Source organism: Rhinoderma darwinii, chromosome 1 (genome assembly GCF_050947455.1).
Source record: "Rhinoderma darwinii isolate aRhiDar2 chromosome 1, aRhiDar2.hap1, whole genome shotgun sequence".
In the NCBI taxonomy this organism is placed as follows: Eukaryota; Metazoa; Chordata; class Amphibia; order Anura; family Rhinodermatidae; genus Rhinoderma; species Rhinoderma darwinii.
The window spans coordinates 626,925,141-626,942,763 of NC_134687.1; the positions used below are offsets into that span (position 1 = coordinate 626,925,141).

Consider the following 17,623-nt stretch of genomic DNA (forward strand, 5'->3'; position numbering starts at 1 on the left):
TCAGGGTGATTACACGAGGACTCTCAGGAGATCACTAGGGGTGACTATAGGGGAACCTAAGACCCTCTGGAAATGACGGGGGGCCCCTTTAGATGACTACACTGCAGATTACAGGGAGGACCCATGGGAAAATATAAGGGGTGGGGCGGCTATTATATATTTGCAGGTTTCGTCCTCACTAGGAGAGGTAGGATATAAGTAGGAGCGCAATGGCGGCTCCGGGAAGCAGCAGATGAAGGACAAGAAGAAAAGAGCAGCTGCTGCCCAATCAGAAGACGGTAGAACAAAAAATGACCCTAGTAGTTGGCGGGTATATAGAGCAATACAAAGTACTAATATGCCTAAGGCACAAAAAAAAAAAACCTTATTTCCAACTACTAAATAGTGGCAGAAAGTAAAATAAAATATAACTTTTATTAACATAAATTAAACAATTCCAAAAGAGACACAAAACACATAGGGTTAAAATGAGCCAATGTAGACTAGCAATGTGTCGCAAGTACAAATGTGCTGCGAGGGTGGATACATGTAGTGTCGGACAGCACGGGGTGTATCAGTCAGCAGCCGCAGAACGCTGAACAGGCACCAAATCACTATAAGGGAATGTTCACACGCAGTGAGCAAAAACATCTGAAAATACCGAGCTGTCTTCAGGCGAAAACAGCTCCTGATTTGCAGACGTTTTTTTAACAACTCGCGTTTTTTACGGCCGTTTTTGGAGCGGTTTTTCATTGGAGTCAATGATAAACGCCTCCAAATACATCCCAAGAAGTGTCCTGCACGCGTAAAAAAAAGCTGCGAAAAACGCTCCGTCGGAACAGAGCGCCGTTTTCCCATTGAAATCAATGGGCAGATGTTTGGAGGCGTTCTGCCTCCGATTTTTCGGCCGTTTACTGCCCGAAAAACGTCCGAAAATAGGCCGTGTGAACATACTCGAACACTATGAAAAACGCCTCAAAAAACAACTGAAAAGAAGCTCCAAATTAAAAGAAGAGAATGAAAATCAGAGGCTGTTTTATCTGAACTCAGCTCCGTATTTTCAGACGTTTTTTGTTAAGCGTGTGAACAGGGCCTTAGAGGTTAACATATGATTGCTAGACAAACTTGGAGATTAAAATCGAGATAGCCCTCGACATGTTTCGCTACAAACGTAGCGTCTTCAGGGGTATATTGGGGCTAGTCAATAAGCCCCATTGCTAGTTTACATTGGCTAATTTTAACCCTATGTGTTTTGTGTCTCTTTTGGAATTGTTTAATTTATGTTAATAAAAGTTATATTTTATTTTACTTTCTGCCACTATTTAGTAGTTGGAAATCAGTTTTTTGTTTTTTTGTGCCTTAGGCATATTAGTACTTTGTATTGTAATGATAAGACAGAACACAAGCCGCACTCCACATGTCATCTGCCACAGCGGCTCCCCCTAGAGGCTGCTCACTGCAACCACATCAAAGATACATCTCCCCCTAGAGACTGCTCTCTGCAAGAACATCAGCAATAAAAAGACAACTACTCCCCCTTGAGGCTGCTCTCTGCAAGTACATCAGGGTTAAAGACACAAAATCTCCCCCTAGAGGCTGCTTTCCGCAAGGACAAAGATACAACATCTCCCCCTAAAGGCTGCTCTTTGCAAGTACATCAGGTACATCAGAGATAAAAACACAACAACTCCCACTATGCAAGAATACTGGGAATAAAAATACAACCACTCCCCTTAGAGGTTGCTCTCTGCAAGAAAATATGGGTTAAAGACTCAACATCTCCCCCTAGAGGCTGAATTCTGCAAGGACAAATATACAATACCGCCCCCTAGTGGCGTATGTCTGCAAGGACAAAGATACAACATCTCCCCCTAGGGACTGCTCTCTCCAAGTACATCAGAGATAAAAACACAACGATCCCCCCTCTGCAAGAATATTAAGAATAAAAATACAACTACTCCCCCTAGAGGCTGCTCTCTGCAGGGACATAAGGGCTGGGATGATTGAACTGTGTTCCTGCGTATAGCACCCTGTACCTTAGGACTGTGGACAGTCACTGTTATAGATGTTTGGCATGTTCAATTGTGTTTTAATAGAGTAGAAATAAATAATCAAGCATGAAAGTCTCCTCGCTTATTCTCCCTCTGTGTTAGTCACTGACTAAACCGCACACAGCAGCTGCAACAGTGACCCCTGCAGGTTATTAAGATAAACCTTCAGAGAAAGCATTCACTATGAAATACCTATATAGAGTAACCCTATATCACATGACATTAAACAAAAATGGCCTCTTGACACTGTGTAAACATTATATACATGTTCTGTATACGTTCCAGGATACGGACTCTATGGCACTACAGATGACTTCTAGTAATGGACCGGCCCATGATTCCCCGTACTGTCGGTTATAGTATATATTATAGGACGGAGGGTTTTATTATGGGACTGATACACAATATGTATCATCATCTTTACACACCGATGATCTATCCACACATATTCAACATGCAAGAAACTACTACCCTGACAGAATATAGAGTGAAGCCTTGGAGGACCTCGCTCCTCGGGGGCGGAGCTTCACAACATATTATATAAGTGTCTGGGTGAGATACGTGAGTGACGACGCTTTGAGCAGTGGTGGAAGTGAGTGTGGACCGTGTGCAGGCGACTTCTCTAGCAGACTCACATTCACCTTCAGTATTTGGCTGGGATGGGGGGCACTCATTGTAAAATATGGACATTAAACATGGAGACAGAAGAAACCAAATGCCGTATGCAGTATATGGAGGGGGACTAGAGGCATTACCAGGGTGTGACACGTCCTCAATACATATTACTGACCGTACAGTCACTGTACTACTGCACAATTCCCAATAATGTAATATCTATATATATATATATATCTCTACTGTATATATATGTATCTGCTGGAACGAGCTCAGCACGGAGGCATGAGGTTTGTCTGGTGAAGATCATGTGACTGTGCGCGATGGTGATTGGATAAGATCATCCGGTTAGTGCTCGGATACATTGTGCCAGTGTAGTAAAGAGTTAAAATACAGAAAACACTGTTAAAAAAGGGAAGAAGCTTCAGGGGCCCGGGGCTCCCACAAATTAATCTCACCATGTGTGCGGAACCAAAAGATGAGCTACAGACCCCAACTATCTATCTGGAACCCACATCAGGATACTACAGTGAACCCTACAAATCTTGGGGTATCCACAATTAACCCCCTTAATCTACGCAGAACCCACAAATGCCCCTTAGGATGACCCCTATGGGAAGACCACACATGGTCCTCAGGTCTATAGTCTTGGCACATTGCCCATTTCTCTGATGAGACTTCACAGTGACCTGAATACATCTAGTGACTGATGATAAGTTGTGTAACATATATCTGTGATCAGCAGCTGTGACTTATGAGGGAGGCGCCGCTTATTCCTGCATTGCCCTCACCAGTCTTTGTTCCATGGCCCCTAGTCTCACAGTCTGATAGAATCACATAAAATAATAAAATCAATGTATTTTTTGGTTTCTCCTGGCTCCATGAACACAAATAGGTGCGTGTCCTACCATAGGAGGAAGCAATGGCTGTTAAGATTTACAGTTATCGTGGAATACACAAATCACAGGCACCTCCCTCATTACTGGATATGGCAGGCGGTGGAGGAGGTGGCTTGGCAGCACATGCAGGTGGGGTTGACAGATTTGGGGGGTATAAGGTCCAAATCTTCATCGTCTGGAATCTCGTCTAATCGGTAGCCATCCTTCAGGAGTTGAATGTTCAAGTCTTGGTTAATCTGCTGTAGAGAAGTAGAAGCTCAGTCAGGATACTACACACAACAGAAAGTAATACATACATTACATTTCTTATCTTGTACGGATTCTGAGTTACATCCTGTATTATACTCCAGAGCTGCACTCACTATTCTGCTGGTGGAGTCACTGTGTACATACATTACTTATCCTGTTCTGATCCTTCATTATAGCCTGTATTTGACCCCACTAGCAGAATAGTGAGTGCAGCTCTGGAGTATAATACAGGATGTAGTTTAGGTTCAGTATAGGATAAGTAATGTAAAGTATACATACATGACATTACTTATCCTGTACTGATCCTGAGTTACATCCAGTATTATACACCAGAGCTGCACCCACTATTCTGCTGGTGGAGTCACTGTGTACATACATTACATTACTTATCCTGTACTGATCCTGAGTTACATCCTGTATTATACTCCAGAGCTGCACCCACTATTCTGCTGGTGGAGTCACTGTGTACATACATGACATTACTTATCCTGTACTGATCCTGAGTTACATCCTGTATTATACTCCAGAGCTGCACTCACTATTCTGCTGGTGGAGTCACTGTGTACATACATTACATTACTTATCCTGTATTGATCCTGAGTTACAGCTTATATTATACTCCAGAGCTGCACTCACTATTCTGCTGGTGGAGTCACTGTGTACATACATTACATTACTTATCCTGTACTGATCCTGAGTGGCATCCTGTATTATTCTCCAGAGCTGCACTCACTATTCTGCTGGTGGAGACACTGTGTACATACATGACATTACTTATCCTGTACTGATCCTGAGTTACATCCTTTATTATACTCCATTCTGGTTAGTGTTGTCTTTACACTCATCTGATGTATAAAAAACTAACTGCCCCCTGCATTGTAGAAGCTGTGCTAAGTTTGTAATGACTTGTTATAAAATATACAGCTGAAGGCTACATGTAAATCTTTAGATAAATGCAGTGCGGTGTTGCTATCTGCACAATATCATCTGAAAAGTACTGGAAAGAGTTAACACAAGTAAAAAAACGGTGCTTATTCTGTGCTGCAGCCCTTTAAGTGCTATATATTTTATGTGCGTCCCCTGCTGAATCTCTCCATACTAATCTGCTGGGAAATTTGCAGCTCAAAGTAAATTGCTTTCCCTGGGCGAAAATGAGGACAAACCTCAGCGGAGAAATTTGTTATTTTTACTCACAAACAATAAACAGGAGCAGAAGATAAAAGGTTGTGTATTTGTCTATATATATATATATATATATATATATACAGTACTGTGCAAAAGTTTTAGGCAGTTGCAGAAAAATGCTGCAAAATAAGAATGCTTTCAAAAATAGAAGTGTTCATTTTTTGTTTTTTTAATTAATTAACAAAGTGAATGAACAGAATAGAAATCTAAATCAAATCAATATTTGGTGTGACCACCCTTTGCCTTCAAAACAGCATCAATTCTTCTAGGTATACTTGCACACAGCTTTTGAAGAAACTCGGTGGGGAGGTTGTTCCAAACATCTTGGAGAACTAACCACGGATCTTCTTTGGATGTAGGCTTCCTCAAATCCTTCTGTCTCTTCATGTAATTCCAGACAGACTTGATGTTGAGATCAGGGCTCCGTGGGGGCCATATCATTACTTCCAGGGCTCCTTGTTCTTCTTTACACTGAAGATACTTTTTAATGACATTGGCTTTATGTTTGGGGTCGTTGGCTTTTTGGCCGCAATTCTTCCATAAGGACCACTTCTGGCCAGGCTTCTCCGAACAGTAGATAGGTGTACCTGGGTTCCACTGGTTTTTGCTAGTTCTGATGGCACTGCAGAACATCTTCCGATTTCGAAGGGAAGAAAGCATGAGGCTGTCTTTGATCCCACTTCATTGGCCAACCACTGCGTTTACGGTCCTCAATGTTGGCTTTTTCTTTTTTGCTTTCTTAAAAGAGTTTGAGCAGCACATCTTGAAACCCCAGTCTGCTTTGAGATCTTTGCCTGGAAGAGACCTTGCTGATGCAGTATAACTACCTTGTGTCTTGTTGCTGTACTCTGTCATGCCATGGTGGACATGAAACTCTCTTCCACAACCTCACTTTTGTAGCAGAGTTTGGCTGTTCCCCACCCAGTTTTAAGCCTCCTACACAGCTGTTTCTGTTACAGTGTTTCAACCTACATAGAGAATGACAATCATTATCACCTGTTTGGTATAATTGATTAATCATACACATGACTATAATCCTTCAAAATCCATGACTTTTATGCAAGTGTACCTACAAGAATTGATGCTATTTTGAAGGCAAAGGGTGGTTGCACCAAATATTGATTTGATTTAGATTTCTCTTCTGTTCATTCACTTTGTATTTTGTTAATTGAAAAAAAATCTATTAACACTTCTATTTTTGAAAGCATTCTTACTTTGCAGCATTTTTCCACAACTGCGTAAAACTTTTGCACAGTACTGTCTATCTATCTATCTATCTATCTATCTATCTATCTATCTATCTATCTATCTATCTATCTATCTATCTATCTATCTATCTATCTATCTATCTATCTATCTATCTGTACATTGACTGGCCACTTTATTAGAGACACCCATCTAGTAGCACTTGGACCCCTTTTGATCTTCAGAACCACAGCAATTCGTCGTGGGACAGATTCCAGTAGGTGTTGACATTGTTCTGCAGAAATATTGGCCCATGCGGACAGGATAGCTTTTCACAGTTGTCCTTCTGCCACAGGGAAAACAGCTGCCATGAAGGGATGAACTTGGTCGGCCACAAAGACTAGGTAAGTCCTACTGTTCAACCGTCCATGCAGAGGTATCAGAGGAGCCAGGGTGGGCCAAGAAAACATCCCCACCATTACTCCACCTCCACCAGCCTGGACTGTTCACACCTGATAGAAAAGGTTCATGGTATCATGCTGCTTGTACCAAATTGTGACCCTCTATCAGCATGGTGCCATAGAAATCAGGATTCATCTGACCAGGCGATGTTTTCCACTGCTCAGTGATAAAACTACTCACTACTCTACACTCTGTTGCACAAGAAAACCTCACAAGGTCGTCAGTTTCTGACATATCGACCCCGGCTAGTCTAACACTGATGACCATGCTTTGTTCCCTGTCGCTCAGATCGCTGGATTCTCCCATTCTAATGTTGATTCACACTGACACTGATCTACAGAAAACTTGTCACTGGATTTTATGCTGCGTCCAGTGTCACGTGTCTAATTTCCTTACAGGGAAGCTCCAAATGTGAAAGGGCCGGTGTCTCTAATACAGTGGCCATTCAGTGTATGTAAATATACCCACACATATATATATATATATATATATACATACAAGACATGGGTGATACTGGGGCATGCTGTATACATCTCTTACCCACTGTCACCTCTCATTACTATAATCTGGGCAGCAGGAAATCTAATGGTCAGGGAAAAGACGTCGGCTGCAGGCGGGAGACTATGGAATGCCTCCAAGGATCAGTTTTCATGTCAATTATAAAAAAAATCAGCACTGTCTTGATGTCAAGTCATTGACCTACCTCAGCTGATGAGTAACCTGAAGACGAATACCTGGACATGTCAAAGTCATCGTCACTAGTGAGATACAAATATAGTGAGCGAATGTTACTCTCTATGATATATAGATAGAGATAGATAGATAGATAGATAGATAGATAGATATGAGATAGATAGATAGATAGATAGATAGATATGAGATAGATAGATAGATAGATGATAGATAGATAGATAGATAGATAGATAGATAGATAGATAGATAGATAGATAGACAGATATGAGATAGATAGATAGATAGATAGATATGAGATAGATAGATAGATAGATAGATAGATAGATAGATATGAGATAGATAGATAGATAGATAGATAGATATGAGATAGATAGATAAATACCTGTCTGTGTCCAGGGCTACAAGAGGTTTTTCATCTGGACTCTGGTCTAGAGAGGAGTATCCTTTGTTTGGGACGACCAGTCTAGGAAACAATGAGACATATCATATATATATATATATATATATATACAGTCCAACAGTAGATGAACACAGCACTCCAATGGTTTCCAGAAAATCAGGCCATGTGCTCGTTACCTGGGGGTGAATCAATTCCCCAACATCCAAATAGAAAGAAGCATAGAACACAGCAACGGCACCAGGACTTCAGAGTAGATGAAAGCAAAAGTGGATTTATTCACCTCAGTTAAAGGGGTTGTCCCAAGTTGACTCAAATTTTTTTTTTAGACATTCTAAGCAGGAAATGAATTTGAAAACATTTGGTGTTAAAAAATTGTAAAAATTCATTTCCTAAGTGCCTTTTTTCTACACTTGATAACTCAGCAAGTGCTGGTTATCTTTTCTAAAAAGGGGGCGTGAGCGGCTCGATGTCAATCAAGCCGCTCCGCTCTGCAGTGTGCGCGCTCCCGATGTTGCTAGATACTGTAGTTCTAGCAACATCGGGAGAATGTTCGTCTCAAGCCGGCATGGTAAGCCCGATTGAGACGAACTTACCGTGAATGTCAACTACACTACACTACACTACACTCACCCCGTTTCGGCAAAGCCACTTTTCCCTCCCCCACCCTGTCACTACATTTTTGTACCCGCCGCATCGGTGCTGCATCAGCACCCGGCGAACAACTAAAAATATATAAAAAAAATAAACTCACCAAAGACGTTCTAACGGCGCTCTGAACGGCCCCGTCACTTGCCATCTTCCTTCTTCTTGGCGCCGCTCGCATTCATAGTAACAATGCGTTGTGGCGCTGATGACGTAATCATATCAGGCCCACGTGATTACGTCATCTGCACCCACCGCTCTGTTATTGTGAATGGGAGAAGAAAAGTGACGGGACCGTTCAGCTCTTCGTGGGAACGTCTTAGGTGAGTTTATTTTTGTATGTATGTTATCATGTATGTATGTATGTATGTTGTCATGTTTGTATGTGTATATGTGCATGTATGTTTGCATGTATGTATGTTTGCATGTATGTATGTATGTTTGCTTGTATGTATGTATGTTTGCTTGTATGTATGTTTTCATGTATGTATGTTGTCATGTTTGTATGTGTATATATATGTTTGCATGTATGTATGTTTGCATGTATGTATGTTTGCTTGTATGTATGTTGTCATGTTTGTATGTGTATATGTGCATGTATGTTTGCATGTATGCATGTATGTATGTTTGTATATATGTATGTATGGCCATGTATGATACTGTCTGCTGGCGCCCTGTATCTAAGTCAACTTTGCCGCAGGCTTCTATACATGGTATAACAGTCAGTATCACACATTAAACTGAATCTAAGCCTACGACATGTTTTATTTCACATTTTTTTTTAATATTTTAGATTTTTTACAGGTTTGGTGTTTGGACTACGTCGGTTTCGAGGACAACTTAGAGGACGCTTTTTTTTTCATCAATAAAATGGTTAATGAGGGTTGTGTTGGGGGTGCTTTATTTCAATAAAATATTTTATCTATATCTTTGTCTTTTCTTTTCAAGTTTTATTACTACCACTTTAGTAATGGCCGCTGTCTGAGTGACAAGGTCCATTACTAAGGGGAGGCTTAGTGTTAGCCGGTACAGAGGCTAACACTAACCACCATTATTACCCCGGTACCCACCACCACCAGGGGTGCCGGGAAGAGCTGGGTACGATCCAGTACCCGACCATCTGTTGTGATGGTCGGGTACTGGGGCGGCCGCAGGCTGGTATTATGAGGCTGGGAAGGGCCAAAAACAGTGGACATTCCCACCCTTGTAATGCTAGGCTGCTGCTGCTGTGTTGTATCTGGCTGGTTATAAAAATGGGGGGGACCCCACGTCATTTTTTTAAATTATTTATTATTTTTATTAAAAAGACATGGGGTTCCACCCAATTTATCATAACCAGCCACATACAACACAGTGTTATTAGCCTGGGAATGGACAAAACTAGTGGCCCTTCCCACCCATGTAATGCCAGACTGCTGCGGCCTTGTATATGGCTGGTTATAAAAATGTGGGGGACCCAACGTCTATTGTTAAATTTAAAAAAAAAACGACGTGGCGTCCCCCCCATTTATATAACCAGCCCGATACAACACAGCAGCAGCAGCCTAGCATTACAAGGGTGGGAAGGTCCACTGTTTTCGGCCCTTCCCAGCCTCATAATACCAGCCTACGGCCGCCCCAGTAACCGACCATCACAACAGATGGTCGGGTACTGGATCGTACCTGGCTCTTCCCGGCACCCCTGGTGGTGGTGGGTACCGGGGTAATAATGGATGGTTAGCGCTAGCCTCTGCACCGGCTAACACTAAGTACCGCCTTAATAATGGACGCTGTCAATCAGCCAACTGCCATTATCTAGGCACTAATAAAGTTTAAAAAAAACACAAAGACAATTCTATTTTATTGAAATAAGAAATCCCCAACAAAACCCTCGTTAACCATTTTATTAAAATTTTCAAAAAACGTAGATCTACGCAGTAGTCCAACGAATCGAAGATGTAGTCCAATCGGTACATCAAAATCTGCAACAACATTAAAAAAAAGTTAGCAATGTGAACAATACCAATACTTCTACTCTCCTACACACACACACACAAACAACCACACACAAACATATACACAAACACATATAAACACACACCCATATATTACACAAACACACACATAAACACACAAACACATATAAACACACACCCATATATTACACAAACACACAAACACATACACACAAACATATAAACAAACACACACACATACACACACATATACACAAACACACCCATATATACACAAACACACATACACAAACACACAAACATATACACAAACACACCCGTATACAAAAACACACACAAACCTATACACATATGCACAAACACACCCATATATACACAAACACACACATATACACACACACACACACACACATATACATATACAAAAACACACAAACATATACACACCCACATATACACAAACACATAAACATACACATATACACACAAACATATACACATGTACACAAACAAACCCATATATACACAAACATACACATATACAAACACACACAAACATATACACAAACACACCCATATATACACAAACACACCCATATATACACAAACACACACACACACACACACACACACACACATAAACACACCAAAAAAACACACACACATATACACACAAACATATACACATATACACACAAACATATGTACACAAACACACCCATATATACACAAACACATACACAAACCCACACATATACAAAAACACACACACACACACAAACATATACACACAAACATATACACAAACACACCCATATATACACACACACATATACACAAACATAAAAATATACACAAACATACAAATACACCCATATATACACTCACACATAAACACACACACACATATACACAAACATATACACAAACACACCCATATATACACAAACACACACACACACACTTACCTTTAGCGGAGCGCAGACTTCTCGCGACGGGTGCCTTCCACTGCATCTCCTTGCATCTCCTGCGCATGCGCCGAGATGCGCGTTCATGAGTAAATTACATCCTCTGCTCAGGACGCAGAGGATGTCATTACGCATGCGCGGCCACCGCTAAAGGTAAATAGCGGTGGCCGGGAACCTAGGCAACGAGCAGGATACAAAGAGGGACCGACCGCAACTTCAATCAAGGATATCAAGAAAACGACATCGCTGGACGACGGACAGGTAATTAGAATTCTTCTTATTTTTACATGGGGGAGCTTTATAGCTCCATTTATCAACTTGGGACAACCCCTTTAAGCAACGTTTCGGTTCAACAGGAACCTTTCTCAAGATGGCTTGAGAAAGGTTCCTGTTGAACCGAAACGTTGCTTAACTGAGGTGAATAAATCCACTTTTGCTTTCATCTACTCAGAAGTCCTGGTGCCGTTGCTGTGTTCTATGCTTCTTTCTATATATATATATATGGACAGGTGAAACTATCTTGAGGAATCATTTACAGACAATCACGTCCTGCCACATATCGATACCTTGTTCTGGCCATGACGTTGTTTTTCTTGGGCTGTTGATTCACTGGGCTCCCTACATTCCCGTTCTTCAGCGACCCCTTCCTGGCCATCTCCCGCTGTTTCTCTGTAAAAAGAGCAGATTATGATTGATATTAGATGAGAGTGGATAATATCAGAAAGGCAGGAGTGCCCCACAACAGGTGGGGAAGAGCAGGAAGGTAAAAGCAGAAGAACAGCACGGACCATGGCAGGGAGACATGGACAATAATAAAAAGACATGGACCATAACAGGAAGACAAGGACATAACAAGAAGACATGGACAATAATAAAAAAACATGGACCATAACAGGAAGACATGGACAATAAGAGGAAGACATGGACAATAAGAGGAAGACATGGACAATAACAGGAAGACATGGACATAACAGGAAGACATGGACAATAATAAAAAGACATGGACAATAATAAAAAGACATGGACAATAAGAGGAAGACATGGACAATAAGAGGAAGACATGGACAATAACAGGAAGACATGGACAATAACAGGAAGACATGGACAATAACAGGAAGACATGGACAATAACAGGAAGACATGGACAATAACAGGAAGACATGGACAATAACAGGAAGACATGGACAATAACAGGAAGACATGGACAATAACAGGAAGACATGGACAATAACAGGAAGACATGGACAATAACAGGAAGACATGGACAATAACAGGAAGACATGGACCATAACAGGAAGACATGGACAATAATAAAAAAACATGGACCATAACAGGAAGACATGGACAATAACAGGAAGACATGGACCATAACAGGAAGACATGGACAATAATAAAAAAACATGGACCATAACAGGAAGACATGGACAATAACAGGAAGACATGGACAATAACAGGAAGACATGGACAATAACAGGAAGACATGGACAATAACAGGAAGACATGGACAATAACAGGAAGACATGGACAATAACAGGAAGACATGGACAATAACAGGAAGACATGGACAATAACAGGAAGACATGGACCATAACAGGAAGACATGGACAATAATAAAAAAACATGGACCATAACAGGAAGACATGGACAATAACAGGAAGACATGGACCATAACAGGAAGACATGGACAATAATAAAAAAACATGGACCATAACAGGAAGACATGGACAATAACAGGAAGACATGGACAATAACAGGAAGACATGGACAATAACAGGAAGACATGGACAATAACAGGAAGACATGGACAATAACAGGAAGACATGGACCATAATAGGAAGACATGGAGAATAACAGGAAGACATGGACAATAAGAGGAAGACATGGACAATAATAAAAAGACATGGACCAGAACAGGAAGACATGGACAATAACAGGAAGACATGGACAATAACAGGAAGACATGGACAATAACAGGAAGACATGGACAATAACAGGAAGACATGGACCATAATAGGAAGACATGGAGAATAACAGGAAGACATGGACAATAAGAGGAAGACATGGACAATAATAAAAAGACATGGACCAGAACAGGAAGACATGGACAATAATAAAAAGACATGGACAATAATAAAAAGACATGGACCATAACAGGAAGACATGGACATAACAGGAAGACATGGACATAACAGGAAGACATGGACAATAATAAAAAGACATGGGCCATAATAGGAAGATATGGACAATAACGGAAAGACATGGACAGTAACGATTAGAGAATCTGATGGATAGACACCCCAATATCAGGACCATGGACAGTAACCATCACAGAATTCGTATATAATGAGTAGATGCACCAAAATCAGGATCATGGACAGTTACAACAAAATCTGTATATCAGAGGTCCCCAATGAGTGGCTCACAACCCCCAGCTGGTGTGGCTTGTAATAGAAGCCCCGATTTATGACCAGCAGCCTGTTATCTTTTACAATACTTATAGGAAGAGTCAGATTGGCATGTAAAACAATCTTGTCACAGTGATGGCAGGGTGCCCTCATATCTCTGTATTTAAGAAGGGGGGGTGGTGCATATATTATTGTATACGGTTGTATCATTGCATGGAAACCTACTATGACATGCCCTCCTCTCTATGTGATACGTGACCGTAATGATCCTGTCCTACATGTATGTCAAGTGACAAGGTTTTATAAAAAACAGATGAACCCAGAGAGAGGAGTTAGCAAGTCATGGACACATGGTGATTAACATACATGACAACATACTATGATGTGACCACCCATGTATGATGGTTACTGGTACTATTATTGGGTAAGCTGGCACTCAAATCAGTTAAAAATAGAAGTAAATGCCTAAATTTTTTAACATTATTAAAATGAGGGTTTAATTATGATCCATCATGGCACCACTTCCAACTCAATGCTCCATCCATTGCCCCCAGTCATGTATGTTGGATATCATCATTGGCCACTAGTATACTGTGACATTGTTGTCCTTTGCTTTTAATATCGCCGGCAGACTGGCTGGAGACAGAATTTTACCAAGAAGTACTGGAGTATAGTGGGGGTGTCAGACGTGCTGGAGAGGAGGGGGCAGGATTTCATGGAACTTTATCCATCCCTTGCTGAGGGACACTACAGAAGATGATGGGCTGGTAAGCAGAGGGGTGGTCAGGACTGTTAATTATGTACACCCCTGCCCACCCATAGACTGATCAGCCAGAGGAAGTTTTAAAAGAGGACGTGTGTTTTGGGATATTTTTTTTTAGTGATTTGGAAGGGGCCAGGATCTGCTGCTGTGGCCAAATCCTGGTACCACTGCAAGGAGAAATAGAAGCTGTGGCATTATCTGTTGCACGTCATAGGAGTTTATGCGGTTTTGGCTTCCCCTGAGCATTGGAACAGTGTGCTATTTTTCCCTGACATCGGATAACCGGGTAGCGCCCCTACTCACATTTCCTTGTTGCTGTGTTGGCATAACCTCGGAACTTTGTGTTTAGACCCTGTAAGTGGATGTTTATACCAAGTCGGGTCACCTAGTGGGACTCGTGTTGGTGCCTGGGAATGTTTTTGTGGAGTAGTTTCTGTATGTGACACGATACAGTTTACTTGCCAACTCACCAGTCACCCATCTATGTGTGCTCTCTGATAATTACATTCGAACTATACTGATGTTGGATGATATTTTACCCACATTTCCATGACTACAAAACTGCACTAACATTGACAATATTACAGATATATCCTCAATTTCTGAGTGAAATGTGGACAGGATGAAGAACAGTTACCAGAGAATGTCTATATGATGAGTAATATCCTGGGATCAGAACTATGGGCAGTAACCACCACCAGAGAACGTCTCCATATGATGAGTAACATCCTGGGATCAGAACTATGGGCAGTAACCACCACCAGAGAACGTCTCCATATAATGAGTATTATCCTGGGATCAGAACTATGGGCAGTAACCACCACCAGAGAACATCTCCATATGATGAGTATTATCCTGGGATCAGAAATATGGGCAGTAACCACCACCAGAGAACATCTCCATATAATGAGTATTATCCTGAGATCAGAACTATGGGCAGTAACCACCACCAGAGAACATCTCCATATGACGAGTATTATCCTGGGATCAGAACTATGGGCAGTAACCACCACCAGAGAACATCTCCATATAATGAGTATTATCCTGGGATCAGAACTATGGGCAGTAACCACCACCTGAGAACGTCTCCATATGAGGAGTATTATCCTGGGATCAGTACTATGGGCAGTAACCACCAGAGAACGTCTCCATATGATGAGTATTATCCTGGGATCAGAACTATGGGCAGTAACCACCACCAGAGAACATCTCCATATGATGAGTATTATCCTGGGATCAGAACTATGGGCAGTAACCACCACCTGAGAACGTCTCCATATGAGGAGTATTATCCTGGGATCAGTACTATGGGCAGTAACCACCAGAGAACGTCTCCATATGATGAGTAACATCCTGGGATCAGAACTATGGGCAGTAACCACCACCAGAGAACATCTCCATATAATGAGTATTATCCTGGGATCAGAACTATGGGCAGTAACCACCACCTGAGAACGTCTCCATATGATGAGTATTATCCTGGGATCAGTACTATGGGCAGTAACCACCACCAGAGAACGTCTAAATATGATGAGTAACATCCTGGGATCAGAACTATGGGCAGTAACCACCACCAGAGAACATCTCCATATGATGAGTATTATCCTGAGAGCATGACTATGGACAGTTACCACCACAAGAGAACGTCTCCATATGATGAGTATTATCCTGGGATCAAGACTATGAACAGTTACCAGAGAATGTCTCCATATCATGAATTAATATTCTGGGACCAGGACTATGAACAGTTACCAGAGAATGTCTCAATATGATAAGTATTATCCTGAGAGCATGACTATGGACAGTTACCACCACCAGAGAATGTCTTCATATGATGAGTGTTATCCTGAGATCATGACTATGGACAGTTACCATCAGCAGAGAACGTCTCACTATGATGAGTGTTATCCTGGGATGAGCACTATGGACAGTTACCACCACCAGAGAATGTCTTCATATGATGAGTGTTATCCTGAGATCATGACTATGGACAGTTACTATCACCAGAGAATGTCTCCATATGATGAGTGTTATCCTGGGATCAGAACTATGGGCAGTAACCACCACCAGAGAACATCTCCATATAATGAGTATTATCCTGAGATCAGAACTATGGGCAGTAACCACCACCAGAGAACATCTCCATATGATGAGTATTATCCTGGGATCAGAACTATGGGCAGTAACCACCACCAGAGAACATCTCCATATAATGAGTATTATCCTGGGATCAGAACTATGGGCAGTAACCACCACCAGAGAACATCTCCATATGATGAGTATTATCCTGGGATCAGAACTATGGGCAGTAACCACCACCAGAGAACATCTCCATATAATGAGTATTATCCTGAGATCAGAACTATGGGCAGTAACCACCACCAGAGAACATCTCCATATGATGAGTATTATCCTGGGATCAGAACTATGGGCAGTAACCACCACCAGAGAACATCTCCATATGATGAGTATTATCCTGGGATCAGAACTATGGGCAGTAACCACCACCTGAGAACGTCTCCTTATGAGGAGTATTATCCTGGGATCAGTACTATGGACAGTTACCACCACCAGAGAATGTCTTCATATGATGAGTGTTATCCTGAGATCATGACTATGGACAGTTACTATCACCAGAGAATGTCTCCATATGATGAGTGTTATCCTGAGATCAGGAATATGGACAGTAACCACCACTAGAGAATGTCTCCATATGATGGGTATTATGCTGAGATTTTTATTTATTTATTTCTGTTACTTATATAGCGCCAACATATTCTGCAATGCAACAGTGCTAACCACTGACCCACCGTGCTGCCATTGAGATCAGAAGTCAGAACTATGGATAGTCACCACCAGAGATTATACTCCAATTATACCCTGGGTGCATTCACAAATGTGCTGGCTACCACTTGCAATCTGTCAGCACTGTGCTGACAGACACACCCCTAAAATCTGCACAGAGATTATATAATGTATTCTAATTAGATACACTGCATTGTGGAAGATGTACGGTTTCTTTGATAACTTCTGTACAAAGCCTGGTGTAAACTCTACATCTCTCCTAAAGGCTCTGTGCAAACCACCAGAAGGCAGGGGTGAGATGTGAGATCCTACAGCCTGAGAGCTAACAGGAAATCAGCAGAATTGTTAATGCAGCTTTGGAAGAGAT

General features: G+C 41.5%; 1 protein-coding gene across 5 annotated transcripts in view; it reads right to left on the reverse strand.

The window, feature by feature from the left end:
* Nucleotides 1-1,303: 1,303 nt before the first annotated feature.
* Nucleotides 1,304-17,623, reverse strand: part of FAM219A (family with sequence similarity 219 member A) — a 123,527-nt gene continuing 107,207 nt past the window's right edge. For 2 of the 5 annotated variants that reach the window (XM_075842622.1, XM_075842612.1), the window contains exons 3-6: nucleotides 11,850-11,952; nucleotides 7,701-7,781; nucleotides 7,329-7,383; nucleotides 1,305-3,783 (exon numbers count right to left, since the gene is read on the reverse strand). In XM_075842622.1, the coding sequence (XP_075698737.1) occupies nucleotides 3,625-3,783; nucleotides 7,329-7,383; nucleotides 7,701-7,781; nucleotides 11,850-11,952 (398 nt within the window). In that variant the 3' untranslated portion in view covers nucleotides 1,305-3,624. Of the gene's footprint in view, nucleotides 3,784-7,328; nucleotides 7,384-7,700; nucleotides 7,782-11,849; nucleotides 11,953-17,623 lie in introns of all 5 variants that reach the window. The other 3 variants (XM_075842604.1, XM_075842596.1, XM_075842617.1) reach the window with 3 other exon arrangements.